The sequence below is a fragment of the Falco peregrinus genome, chromosome 8 (genome assembly GCF_023634155.1).
Source record: "Falco peregrinus isolate bFalPer1 chromosome 8, bFalPer1.pri, whole genome shotgun sequence".
In the NCBI taxonomy this organism is placed as follows: Eukaryota; Metazoa; Chordata; class Aves; order Falconiformes; family Falconidae; genus Falco; species Falco peregrinus.
In genome coordinates this window covers 20475600-20489576 of record NC_073728.1, presented here as the reverse complement: position 1 = coordinate 20489576, position 13977 = coordinate 20475600, and the positions used below count along the sequence as shown (strand labels likewise).

The window sequence follows — 13977 nt, the reverse complement described above, 5'->3', positions numbered from 1 at the left end:
GAGGCTAAGCGGGCCCCCCCGGCCCCTCACCCCGCCCCGCGCGCGCGCCCCTCCCCTCTGGCGCGCGAGTACCGCCGCGTTCCGCCCGGGAGGTTTTCGCGCCATAGGACCAGGCCCTGGCAGCTACACAAACCCCGTACCGCGAATAAAAAAAAAAACAAAACAACGGGAACCCCCGCACTAGACGCTCCGGGGCACCCCGAGAGAGCTAAGGTGTTCGTAGCAGGGATGAACGGGCGTCCTTGGGGCGGGCACGCCGGGTGCCCGATCCCGACGGGGTGCGCGCTGCATCTGCCAGGACGCGGGCGCTAACGCGGGGAAAGCGCCGTCGGGCCCCGCCCCCCCCGCGCTCCCAGCCGCTTTGGCGCGAACCTTCAGTTCCCCGCTGCTCGCCCCGCCGCCAGCATGGCTCCGCCGCGCCCGCAGGTGAGCGCTGCCCGCGGCGGGGGGCTGCCCGCTGGGTTCCCGGGACGGCTGCGGGGTCGCCGCTGCTGGCGGCGGCCTTGGTGCCGCGCTCTCCCGCGGCCCTGCGGGGTCTCACGCCGGGCTGTGGGGAGGGTGCTGGGCTCGGGCGGGGCGGGGTGAAGCGAGGCGAGCCTTTGGGCTGGGGCTCGCCGGGCGCCCCGGGGGCAGCCCCGCTACGCAGAGCGGCAGCCCCGGGCTTGCTGCCCCGCCGCGGCCCTGGGGCTTCCCGTGCACGGCGGTGCCCTCGCCCGCATGACTGGGGTAGAGGGCTCGGCTTTGGAGCCGCTCTGGCCGTGGAGTAGGCGGCCCGGCGCCCCCGTCTTCTGCCCCTCGCCTCGCAGCTGCCCCGGCCGCCGCTACGACCGGGGGCGGGAGGGCGGTGGCGCGGGGAGTGGGCTGCTAGCGGGTGGGTGGGGGTACCTCACGGGAGGGGGGAGGCGGCCCCGCCGTGCGGGCGTGGAGCCCCCGGGCTCGGGGGAGCGGGGCGGAGGGTGTCGCTATGGGGCGGGCGGCCCCGCGGTGGGCGGCCCCAGCCTAGCGGGAGGCGGGGGCCGCCGGCCGCGCCCCGGGCGGGAAGGCGCGTTTTTGGGCCGGTGGCGACTGCCGAGGCTCCCGGCCCGAGCTTCGCCGTGCTGGCGGCCCGCCGGTGCTTCCCGGCCTGCCGCGGGGGCCCCTCCGGCCCGGCGCTCCCTCAGCCGCGGCAGGCGACGCCAGAAACCGCCGCTGTTGTGCCCGGAGCCCGGCCGGGTTCCCCGTCAGCACCAGCAGGGCCGTGAGGCGGGGGCGAGCCTCGGGGCGGCTGCGGTCCGCGCCGGGAGAAGCAGCGACCTGAAGGGAGCCGGGGAGGGGGGAGGGGAGGGGAGGCGAGGCCTCTCTGGCCCTGGCTGGCCGCTCGTCAAACCCTGTTCGTGGAGGGGCGGTGGGGCGGGCGGTCCCAGCGGGCCGGTAACGGTGAGCCTTGGGCAGCCACCAGCGCGGGAGCGACGCGCTCGGCCTTCGGGCCACTGCCACCCTCGGCCGGTAAAATGGGGCGCTGCCGGTGGGAACGTTCGCAGGGAAGTAAAAACCTGAAGCCTTTTCAACCTAGTAATAAAATCAGCAAGAGAGCAAGCTGTTGTGCCTAGAACGGTTGTTTCAGAGCTCCTCTATTTTGTGAATATGGTCCTTGGCTCCTTCCTTAACAACTGCGGAGTGTTTAGTATTTGCCTCGCATAAAAAGTAATTAAATCAAAGCAGATTTCCAGGTACTATTTGTGTAGTTGTACTTTGCCTTCCAGCATTGCTTGTGGTGGAGTGCTTATGAAGGATATGATTTTTGTGTATATTTCTACTTGGCTGTTTTATAAAAGAAGTATTTCTAAATACTGAACAACATGCATTTGTAACAACGATAAGAAATAGAGCAGAAACTATTCCCATTTCTAACTTTGGGAATTACTTCAAACCTGTGATAATTCTGCTGACCTTTGTTCACATCCTAAACATCCTGTTAAACATCCTAAAATGTTCAAACCTCTTAAACTTCAATGTAAGGTTATTCTTAAAAGCTAGTATGCTACAGTAGTTCTCTCTTACTAATGCTGTTGCTGTTGCCCTTTTGCAGCGCCAAGGTCGTTCAGGAAGGAAAAACTTCACAGCATTCCGAAATACAGCGTTCCGAAATACAAAACTGATTCCCATGGAAACATCCTCATCCTCTGATGACAGTTGTGATAGTTTTGGTTCTGATAATTTTGCAAATGCTGTAAGTACAGTACAAGAACAAGTAAAACAGAATGTGCACTGCTAGTAAAGCTTGCAAAAATGTGAAGCAGGTAAAGTTAGTAAATGTGCATGATTAAAACTGCTTCCTCTGCTTATGTTTTTGTATAGTAGTTATAAATCTGTGCTATATGCTGTAATTTCATTTTGCTCTTCAGCTATGCTTCTAGGTAGTTGGAAATGGATTAGTTAGTTATTCTAGCCTTTGAAATATCACCTAACCTAACATGCCTTATAATTTCCAGCTGTGGTTCTGAAACCCCTTGTTAAATGCCTTAACTATTTTTTCTTTATTAAAAAAGCTATTTGCTTATATTGCACTTGTAAATGTGAATCCTTTTCTGTACAACTTCGGTTAAAGGCTATTTTATTCTTCATAGAAACGCAAGTTTAGGTCGGATATTGGAGAAGAACTGGCAAAAATTTTTCATGAGGCCTCTGATGATGAGTCCTTCTGTGGCTTTTCAGAAAATGAGATTCAAGATGCGTTGGTAAGACAGACTGGTTTAGTTTGCAATTTTAAACTTAAATTCTGACATGTTATTAATTAAAAATAATGGCAGCTTCGGCTTGAAAGTCAAATAAAGAAGCATTGTTCTATTTAATGTACAGTCTAAGTAGCCATTCATTTCCTTTTTGCTTCTGTAAAAAGCCCACAAGATCCTGTGCTTTACAAGTTCAGAATACAATCTGCCATACGGATTTTGAAATGGAAAACCTCTTAAAACTGCCCTTGCTGGATGTTACTCTGTTAGACTCAATATTCCAGTTTTCCTCAATGGGAAATGTTATGCTAGCCCATGGACTCCAGCAAACCTGAGGAAAAGTCCTATGCCTATTGACATACAGTCAGACCTGCACTCTTGGCAATGTAACAGGAAATGCTGTACTTTTTTAGTAGTAGAAAAAAAGTGGTAGGAGGTGAAATCCACCTTCCTGCTTTTCCTGGACAGCAGTCCAAGAGCAGTTTTATTGCTTAAAAAGACCAGTAGTTGGTATTTAGTAGAGAAAGCAGAAGTGGTATCATGTTTGATGTAAAATAGGTTCGTTGTAACTTCAGAAACATGCTGAGGAATGGCTAGAAAAGAATAACGTCTGATTGGAAGAGGACGAGTCTGAGTTAAATAATACACAACAGTAAAGAGAAAAAGTAGGAGACAAAGGAATCAATAACTACAGACAATGGGCAACCAGAGCCACATACCTGGTTTAATAAGATCCTGTGCAAATAAGATTGCTATTTGAGACTGACAGTCTATGCAAATGAAGCAGGAAGCCTGTTGTTAACTTATGAACAAAATAAGACAGTCTTAGAGTCAAAGCCTATTGTAAAATGGACTTTTTAACTAAAGAATTTAATTTCTGACCTTGCTGAACCCTTGGCTCTTGAGAAAGTTGTAAGCGAGGCATCAGAATTCAAAGATATGAAAATACTGGGATTTTATTCATAAGTATTTCATTGGCTGTAGAAGGAAGTTTTCACTTGACGTTGATACTGAGAGAGGATTATTCTTGATAGCTTACAAACTTGGGTTTGACCCTTTGAAAACTGTAGGTTTTTTACAGCCAATTACAATATGTTGCTATATGGAGCCCTTTAAAGGCAATACTTTCTCACACTCGCCTACAGACTGTCTTTGCTTAGACAGCTAAGACTGCTGCAACTGAAGTCAAGGTCCTTTTCTGATGTGTTGCAGCATTACAGTGTGGCACGCTGTGAGTTTTTTTATCTTCATGCCCTGTTCTCCCCTTGCCCCCTTATACACCCCACCACACACACCCCCAAGTTACTTGAGCACTAGGACTGGTGACCTAAGTGTCAATAGATTTTAGCCAGGTAGCGTTTTTAACAACCCCCAAACAAAATATTGTTGAAGATCAAATCACTTGTATTTATGTGTTTCCATTCTGGTTTGTTCACAGAAACTGGAATCTGATTCAGAGGAGAATAACGCAAGTACTGAAAGTAAGTTAGCTCAGAAAAGGCAGAAATGCCCAATTCCTCTAAAAGTAGCCATGAAGTTTCCACCTCGAAGATCAGAGAGGAGGAAGGGTGAAATGGAACCTTTTCCTGAAGAGCTGGTGCCTGCTCCAGATTCAGATCCAGACTCTGACTCTGAAGAAAAGGGTGCCATGTTTTTAGAAAAGAGAGCTTTAAACATCAAGGAAAACAAAGCAATGGCAAGTACTCAATGTTCCCCTTGGGGGTCTCTTTACTTTCCCTCCCCCACCCCCGCCCCTTGACTCTTAGGGGACCTCTTTGGTTGTCCAGAGTAACTCTAATGGGAATTGTGTGAATGCATTAAGAGGAATTTACATTCCTGATACTTAAATCTGATACTTTATGCCCACTGGCATGTGAAAATGCGGAGGCTAAGTACTTTAGTAAAAATCCATAGGCTGCAAGCCTAAAGAACAGGGCTTCAGCATAATAAGCTTGAGCATTTTCAAATTACTTGCAGTCACTAGAACATAAATAAGACATAAAAGTAAAAAGTTGAAGAGTGACTGTTTTCCGCTAAGTAATTGTACTTCTAGCCAATTGCCCTAATCTAATAGTCTGTAATGGCACATAAACACCCTTTTAAGGCTCTGCTTCCTTTTCTTTCCCTTGTTAGCTTGCAAAACTAATGGCCGAGTTGCAAAATGTTTCTGGTATCTTTGCTGGGAGAAAGTCATTGCCAACTGTCAGTCATGTAAGTATAAACTTATTATGTTTGCTTTCAGATTTCTGATGGTCAAATTCTGATGTTATGAAACAAGGCTCTAATAAACCATGTAAATCAAAGTCCAGTTCAGAATTTTATTGCTTCCTAAAACAGGCACCCTCATTGTGCGATTCTCTTTTGATTTGCCACCGTATAAAGCGAAACAGATTAATTCATAAAGGTTAGGCATCTTCACAGGCCAATAAAACTAAACAAGGTGTGTGTAAATATGTATTTATACGAAGGTTGGAGGTAAGGGAGGCAGCTCAGACTTTGAAGCTCAAGCCTGAATATTCTGCGAGTTTGGAACCTTGAAAAAAACCCTGATGTCTGGCTTAACAAACTCCTTAAAGAAGGTTGGGTTGTGAATTGGCAGTGTAATGAATTTCACTGTTAATTTACCTGTAAGCTCTGTGAAGATGGGAACAACAATACAAGTCACAACTCCTCATAGATATGGGTTCTTCTGCTGCATGGGGGAATTACTGTATCTTACACCTCCACAGATGCAAAATTGCTTTTGATTATTTCTCTGCAGCTTGCAGAATGCCCAAGATGAGTTTGCCTAGGATGTTTTTATCTTGTGTTTTCTGATTTGGGACGGGGGAGACTTGCTTGTGGGAAAGACAGAAGGAAGAGGTGTCTTTCAGGGGAGGAATTCATAGCAGGAACAAGAGCTGTCTGGGTTTTAGCCTGTTTAATTAAGGGCTCTTAAACTTTGCCAGGGGCCAAAGCAAATTTCAAGGCGTTCATTGCCCAGAAGTGCTTTGAGGAGGAACCCAGACCGAAGTTCTCGGCCTCACACAAGATCCAGGTCCCTTATAGAAGGTCCTCCTCTTTTACCGGAAGAGGAAGATGATGACCGGTACATTTTAGTGAGAAGAAGAAAGATGTCTGATGAATACCTGGAGGTAAGTTGAGGTTCTAGCTCTCCGTTTGCAGGTTGATCATGAAGGTGGTTTTGTATCAAGGAAATAGCAATTCATACATAACTGATAAAGATTATGAGTATGCCGTTGCCTGGGAAGAAATACAGAAAATAGCATGTTGTATGTGTTCTCTGTTTTCCCTTGCCTTATCTTTGAAAAATCACTTCCTCTTGCACTCCAGCAGGAATTAGGCACCCTGAAGGTGACAGACCCTAGGAAAGGTGCTAAAGCTGCATCCATATCTTACGTCTTTGTAAAGATCTGTTACCTCTTATTTAAATATGATAGGTGCTTGAGACTTTGGCATTTCTCTGAAGATCCTCACATTGTTTTTGTAGAGGTTTTGCTGAAGCTAATACAAAAGTGTTGTCTTCACTATTCAGCATGAAGCCCGAACTTCCAGGAGGGGTTGTCGTGGTGCCATGGCTTTTCCACACGTTGTGCGTCCAGTTGAGGAGATAACAGAAGAAGAACTGGATAATATTTGTGGATCTGCAAGAGATAAAGTATATAACAGGACCATGGTAAGTATATTCCAGCTTTGTGAAATGCATACTTTTTGAAGTGATTTCCTGCTTGTGGTTTAGTATCAAAATAGAGCGGACTCTCTCCCACTGAGGGGAAGAATGTGTGTGATTTCTGGGAGAAGTATGCCTAAGATCTTGAGGTGTCATCTGTTGTCTTTCCCTGAATTTATAGAATGGTCTTTACCAAGCCAATTAGCTTGCTTTCAGCCTGGAACAACTGTAGTACCTAAGTGATACCAGCCAAGGAAAGTGAGTAACAGATACTGAAGGTGCAGTGTTACAACAGTCTTGGTTCAGACTTGCAGGGTGGCTTTCTGTTTCAGGATAGGCACTGCTAGCTGCCCAAGAGATTGCTTGTTAAATGCTCTATTCCCCTAACTCAAGAGCCATCTTTAATGTCTTGTTTCCTGAACTGTTCCTGTGTTCTAGGGATCCACCTGTCATCAGTGTCGCCAAAAAACCATAGACACCAAGACAAATTGTCGTAACCCTGATTGCGTAGGAGTGCGGGGCCAGTTCTGTGGGCCATGCCTCCGCAATAGGTATGGAGAAGACGTCAGAACAGCGTTGCTGGATCCAGTAAGATACTTTTAATATTGGCTTTATTGTGCTTAACCAATGCATCTCTCTGCTCAAGTTACTCGTAGCTTAAGAGTTTTAGCAGGGGAACTGCTTACAGTACTGTAGTACATAATGCAGTCCTAGTTTGATTCAGACTGACTCACAGTAGCTTGTGTTGTGTAGAAGTCCTTGTAGTTAATGCTTCTGTAGCTTTATTTGCAGGAGTTAACTATGAGAACAGAGCTCCAACATTTCCGTATTTGAGTATCAGAATAATGTTCTCTTTTGCCTTGTGTTAGTGCTTAATGCCCTACGGAAAGAAACCGTCTTGTGGACAAAGTACTGTTGTTGTGGGCTGTGAAAGTGGTGCAGGAGTTGAGCAGGGTGGCATGCTTCCTGTGGTTATGTGCAAGGCAGGCAAAGGAGAGTTTAATGCCTTACAACTGAAGAATCTGCTCTTGCGTCGGTTTAGACAACTTTTGCAGCACTGATGTTCACAGCAGAACTCTGTGTGGAGCAGGGCCTTTTTGAAGTTGTGGATGTGAACTATGTATATTCCAGTTCGGTTAAAAAGGCTTGTTCTGTCTTCCATTTAGACCTGGAGGTGCCCACCGTGTCGTGGAATCTGCAACTGTAGCTTCTGCAGACAGCGAGATGGCCGATGTGCTACGGGTGTCCTGGTCTATCTGGCCAAGTACCATGGCTATGACAATGTCCATGCCTACTTGAAAAGGTAAGTATGCCATCATGTCAGAGCAGAGTCAGGCCACCAAGTGGGATAAGCAGCTCAAAACAGGGAGAGGAGAGCTCTCCACATCCCAGTTTGTCAGGTAAATCTCAAGATCAGTCCATATTGCCTTTAGAATAATCTGAGACTTCGCCATATGATTTTTCTGACATCTTGGTTCTTAATCAGCACGAGCGGTATATCCACTCGGTCTTTTGGCTCTCAACTTCAGTTGTGTTCATTGTCAGGGCTTCCACTAATTTGTCAGTTTCCAAATAGTATTTTGCCACAAGCTAACTCATGTTTCTACTTGTCTTTCAGTCTGAAACAAGAACTTGGAATGGAAGATTGAAGCCGTGACTGTCTTTAAATTGCATACTCTTTCACCAATGTCATATTATTGCCTACAGTGAATTGTTTAATCAAATGAGACTACAAAGCCAGTGCTGCCTTTCTCTTCTCTTCTGGGTAAAAAAGGATAAAGAACTTAAACTTGTCTCAGTGCAAATAATCCTTGGGAAAACTGTTTAATGAAGGTCTTTGCCCACAGGCCATTGTTTGCTTTTTAAGCAGCTTTGCAAATCAGATAGCATCAGTCCTTGCTTTCATGCCAATAACCCTGCCTGCCCCCACCCCCAAAAGGAGATAGGGTCTTATTCATCAGTGATCTGTGCTGCAGGTGTATTCATGCTTTGTAGTTGATGACAAAAATATACAGATGTTCTGAAAATTCAGGGCACTGTTCCCCACTGAACCAAGCACTTCAGGCCAACTTCTTCTGCAGTACAGACTCTTACTGAACATAAATGATTCAACAGAAGCTAAAATTCTGTAAAACAACAATGCCTTCTTAAGGTCAAAAGGGAAGCCCTAAAAGTTGTGGCTGAGCAGTCTCCAAGCACCAATATTTATACTCAAAGAGCATGTTGACCATTTTAAGAGAGATTCGCAGAGTGACTGAAAATGCAGCAGGGACAGTCCAAGGTGGCACTTTGTATTTTTGTTCAGCTGGGAGGAGGCTGCTGGTGCAAGCTTCCACAGCACCAGCACTACCACTGCTGCATAGTCATGACAGTGACATGAATGTACTGGTATGTGTTGTGGACTGACTACTCTGTCTAAAAACAATCTGTACCCTTTGTTAAATTACTGTGTTTGTGGGTTCTCTTCTCCCTGCTCTTTTTGCAACTGCAGAACTGCTGCTTTGCAGAATCGGCACTGGTCCTGGGGAAGAGGAATGCTTCCAGGCAGGGCTTGGCATGTGGCTGTTGGCCAACTACAAGTGGATGAAAGATGGTAACCTGTTGAGTTTGGTTATTAGGAAAGGGGGCAATGACAAGCAATGGCTGGAATTAGAAGCCTGAATTTTTTCACCTCTAAAAATCAAAGACTTTCTAAACTACAGTCCAGCTTAAAGTGAGTTACTCTTCCAGTTGCATAGTGGCATAAACATAAATAGACAATGTTCTCAAGGGACACCCTCGTTATAGTAATGGATGAGAACAATTGCCTCATCAAAAAGACTTTTAAATTAAAATAAATAAAAAGGGAGATGTGGTGGGTTGCATACAGTTTGTGAGCACTTAGAGATGTGGTTAGTGCTGTGGTCTGCTCCTTAACAGTCCAGCCATATTTCTGTGTCTGAGTCTGCATTATTGTAGAAGGCTATTCTGCATGATGTTAATGAACCATGAGTACAGCAAAAACGGAGTTGAAGAGTTTTAATGTGCTGTGTGTGTGGATGGGGTCTTGTGTACTCAGTGCTGTAGAAAAGAAGATGCCATGAAAACTGCATCTGGAGGACCACAAAGTGTATAAAAGCGCTTAGTTTGGTTATGGAAACTACTGTATAAGCTTTGTATAAGGTTTAGAATGTAATGTTAATAAATGTACAGTCAAACAGTAGAAGAATCAACTTGCTTTTATTGAGCAATAGAACAAGGCATGGGTTTAGACTTAGACTTACCTGCTTGTACAGTATTTGTGCTGTGTGTATACATAATGATCCACAGTTTATACCTTACTGGAGATTACATCAGTATGTGGGGGAGGGGAGAGGAATTTAGAAAGAAAAGCTATTTATGTCTCAGACTTGCAGTTCTGTTTCATAAATCATCTGTCCTATTGAAAATCTCCTATCCTCTCTTTTTTTATAGTGTGAAGAGCTGTGCAATCTGAGTTGGAGAGTGCTTTACTCTCTAGGTACATTTTGTGAAGAAGGAACTCTAGAAATACATGTTCTGAGAGATCAGAGCCATTTTTAATTTTTTTTTTCTTTCTAATTGCTGGCCTTGCCTTCTGATTGCTACAGTGTTAAAGAACCGAGCTAAAAGCAAACCTTGCATCATACCACAGAGACTGCTGTATTTGGGTTTACTCAGATCTACAGTGTTTGGTACAAAGATTTTATTTTGAAAATCAAAACTTTCTGGATTAGAATTTTTGCCTGTTAACTGTTTTTAAAAAGCCCACTAGAGCTGTACTTAAATTTTACTACCTTTCAGGTAAACTTTAGTTGCAAACTAAAGGAGTCAGTTATTTCCGTTGTTATACCTGGGGGAGCAGTTGGACTAGGACATCTTCCTCTTCCCAGCCCCGTGTCCCTGAACCAGGCTTGCATTGATATTCATGCTGCTTGGATTGTATTGTTTGGTACCTGATGACTAATTTGTGATAGAAATACATATGTGCTGAGTCCAGGCCAGATATAGACTTCAAGCACGTGTGCTATGTGCTTACCCTTCTGCTCTTTTTTTTTTTTTTTTTTTTTTTTTTCTTTAAACTAGTTGCCTATGTCCTGAGCTGAGAAGGGTGAGGAGGAGGATATCATCATTCTGGACACAAGTAAAAAGTCAGGTGCCTGCTGCTATATATATATTTTAAATTCCGCCCCCCACCCCCGCCAACCAAACTCTGAAGTAACTTCTCTTGGGAGCTCTGTGCTGGAGCAGAGAATTACTTGGGAGGGCCTGATTGCAGGCTGACAGTGCTGAAACTGTGTTTGATAATTGTGCTGCTTGCTTTTGCGTCGGTGTAGCTGAGTCTAGAGAGAGGAGTTAAGTGTGACTCTGGCAGAAGATTATGCAAAGCCGACCTGTAGTTGAAGAGGAGCAGGAAAGAAGTGATCAAGCAGGGTGACTGAGCTGTCCCAAGATACTCTGTACTGGTAAAACCCTCATGTTGACTCTAGCCTAAAAGTTTTGTGTAAATGCATCACCCTTCATCGTGCTGCTGGTGTAGTATGTTAGCTTATGGTTTATGTGATGATTTTGAGGTGTGTCTCAATACACCTTTTTCCCCAGGCCTCTATACCACGGCTACTTTTAAGTACTGTTGATACTAACTCGACAAAAAGTTAAAGAGCTTATGGATTATATCTGCAGCAAATGGGCAGCAATTTAAGAAATTTCATGTGGAAAAGATCCTAACTCTTGTCAGCTTTCCAAAAAAAAAAAAAATTTGCATGGAAATAGAGTATCACCATTAAAGTAAGAACAGAAGAATGAATCTCATGTGTGAGGTAGAATGACTTGGTTATTGGCTGTATGACTTTATTCTCTCACTACTCTCAGCTCTAGGGCCAGGTGACGTTGCGCCTAGGTCTGACACAGCTGCTAATTTTTTTTTAACCTGCTATAATTCTTTATAACTGCTAGAAATAGAATACTGGAAAGACTAATAGGCAAATCACATTCCAGTTCCTTAGACCTTTGTTCCTTCTGGTGGGAAGGTGGATGGGAATGGCCTTTGTGGCTATGTAGTAGTCTGAGAGAAGTGACTATGCCAGAAAGGTGAGTGATAACTGCTTTTTTAAAATAAATTAAATATGTAAATAAACCCCCAAGCTTGCTTATGAGTAAACTTATCATTGGTGATAGTGTCCACTGATGGAATTGGCCTAACCCACCTTACTATCAGAAGATTCTCTTAGACTGGTACATGTTAATAGATATATTATTTGCTTCTTCCTTGTCTCATTTAGCCACATGCTGAAGCATTAGGTCTCTTTAGATCTTGAGAGAAGGATTTTTGTTGTCTTTAGCTATTAAGCAGGGTTTTTTTCTTTACAAGTTAGTTACAAAAACAGCATTGAAGTGTTGCTTCACAGGCTGATAAGTAGCATACGCTGTACATTCCAGAGCAACATGCTGGGCTGCAATGGAAACTTGTAAACTAGGTGTTAGTTTTGGAAAGTGCCTCCCATCCCTTCCTAGCCTCATGGGCTAATATACCTTTATTTTGTCTGCCAGAAACCTAAAAACATATTTTAGAGAGAACAGCAAGGAGATGGTAACAACAAAGCATCATCATCATTTGCTTGGGCAGGCTAATGGGATCAAAAGGCAAAAGTCTAGTCAGAGAACAGCTTTCAGTGTTCCAGGGTGAGGGAACACAGCTGACTTTGAAACCTTATCTGTAACACACAATGTAGGTCTGAAGCATTTGGCAACAGAGTCACCCACTGACCTCTGCTGGCATAAACCAGTTTGTTCTCTTACAGCTTTTTGTTAGTGCAGCTCTGGTATGGCTAATGGCGTAAGCTAGTGTGGAGATTTTGGAAACACTGCCTGCTGTTCTTTCATGTTCTTGGCCTCGCAACAAAAACAAGTGAGTAAAAGATACAGCTTGCTTTGCCGAGTATAGGCTGGCCAGCCTATGGGGTCCTGAACACCAGCACCCAGGTAATGCCGAGCTGTGTGGTAGATGGGATAATGAGTGTATGGGCTCCAAATGTTGAGAGGACAGAATCACGTTTTCACAGGTCTCACCCTTCTTCCAAATAATCATCCTGGGGCTCCTAGGTGGGTGTCAAAAAACCTACAAACCCTTTTGAGGTTGGGGTGGCAAACAGGAGGGGAATTGTATGTTTGAACCCAAAAATACAATGATCGGTGCAAGTGGTGGTAGTCTGAAACTGGGAGGTGAGGGAGGAATTGGGATTCCTGTGGTGACTGATACTTAGAAGAAGTTGTGGATAATGAATTTGTATGAAAACATGTCTAGAGCATAGAGCTACAGTCATGTTAAACAAGATCTGCTTGCTGCTATTTGGTATGGGCTCTCTTCCAGCTAGAACTGGTCAAGCTCAGGTTGCAGGGATGGAAGACGGTTCTGTTAAATGAAAAAAATAAACCAAAAGTCATGGTGTGGTCAGGATGGGGTAAGAAGGCATTGGATCTGTCTCTTTTATTAGTACTGTTTTAGTAGTATATATGCTGATCACTTGAACTAGAAGAACAATGAGTTGTAGATCCTGCTGCGTTGAGCCCTATTCTTACAATCTTTCCCCTGGAGTATGTCTGCAGGTAGAACTGCCTGCTACTCCTGAGAATTGAAACAACATCCTTCCTGTCTGTTAGTGTCATCGCAGGCAGGCAGAATGAAACTGTGTGCTACGTTGTGTCAAGAGGTATAAGTAGCAGAAGCCTATGGCAAGCATCCTGATTTTCTTTTAATCATGTACACAGCAACGAAGCAATCCTACCAGCACTACTTCTGGCCTTGCTTTACCTCCTTTTAATTTGAATGTCCGTGTAAAAGTGGTATCTTTGTAAGTCACTACATAAACTGGGTGTTCACAAGACTGCCACCAGGGCTGAGGGTGAGAGGGCTCCCACAAATACAAAAATTTGTGGTGTTCGTGTTTTCAGAAAATTAGCAGATGCATCTCCTCCCTGAATATCCAAACAAACTCCTGTTTGAAAATAAAGCTACTGGAAAGACTATACTGAAAATGTAAAATGTAAACATTTTAAGACTTCAGAGATACTTGGATGTTTTCTATTTTATTATATAGCTGAAGTAAAGAAGTTCAATCAGTGCCAACCATTTTGTTTAATACCTTGGAGATTCACCATCTTTAGATGTGCTATAAAGTTCCAGATCTAGAGGCTTATCCTATATTATTACTCAAATGTGAATGAACATAGGCACTCTTATCTTACGTGATTCTGTTCTTGTATAGCTTATTAGCAGAATTTAGCAGTAGGAAAGATCCTATTTCTTAGTGCTTTTGTGCTATGGTTTTTTTGTTGTTGGGTGTAGGGGGGTGGTGGTTTCGGTTTTGGGCATTTCTTTTTGAGTCTGGTTGTAATGTGAATACAAGTGATAACAGTGAATCATCAGGAAAAAAAAACCCCCTTTGGAAATAAGCCAGAGTCAAATTCTTTTCTCGTGCTCTGTTCAATCTGCTTCCTCTTTAAAAGAAAACTTTCACATTAGCAGAAAAATAAATGCTTAGCCAGAGTTCTTTTTGTGTCCCTTTCAGCAGGGAGAAGGGGATGAGTGTGCCGAGCTCA

General features: G+C 44.4%; 1 protein-coding gene across 1 annotated transcript; it reads left to right on the top strand.

The window, feature by feature from the left end:
• Positions 1–311: 311 nt before the first annotated feature.
• On the top strand, positions 312–8228 carry CDCA7 (cell division cycle associated 7). The gene is made up of 10 exons (XM_055812813.1): positions 312–426; positions 2069–2209; positions 2607–2717; positions 4150–4407; positions 4845–4922; positions 5660–5845; positions 6247–6387; positions 6820–6969; positions 7548–7684; positions 8000–8228. The coding sequence occupies exons 1-10, from the start codon at positions 406–408 to the stop codon at positions 8028–8030; spliced, it is 1254 nt and encodes a 417-aa protein (XP_055668788.1). The 5' UTR covers positions 312–405; the 3' UTR covers positions 8031–8228.
• Positions 8229–13977: the final 5749 nt, after the last annotated feature.

Bases quoted from the DNA above. Each gene is read 5' to 3' on its own strand.
- CDCA7 (XM_055812813.1), top strand. From the start codon at position 406: ATGGCTCCGCCGCGCCCGCAG. The intron at 6,388-6,819 runs GTAAGTATATTC...CCTGTGTTCTAG, and splicing joins AAGTATATAACAGGACCATG to GGATCCACCTGTCATCAGTG. The intron at 6,970-7,547 runs GTAAGATACTTT...TCTTCCATTTAG, and splicing joins GAACAGCGTTGCTGGATCCA to ACCTGGAGGTGCCCACCGTG.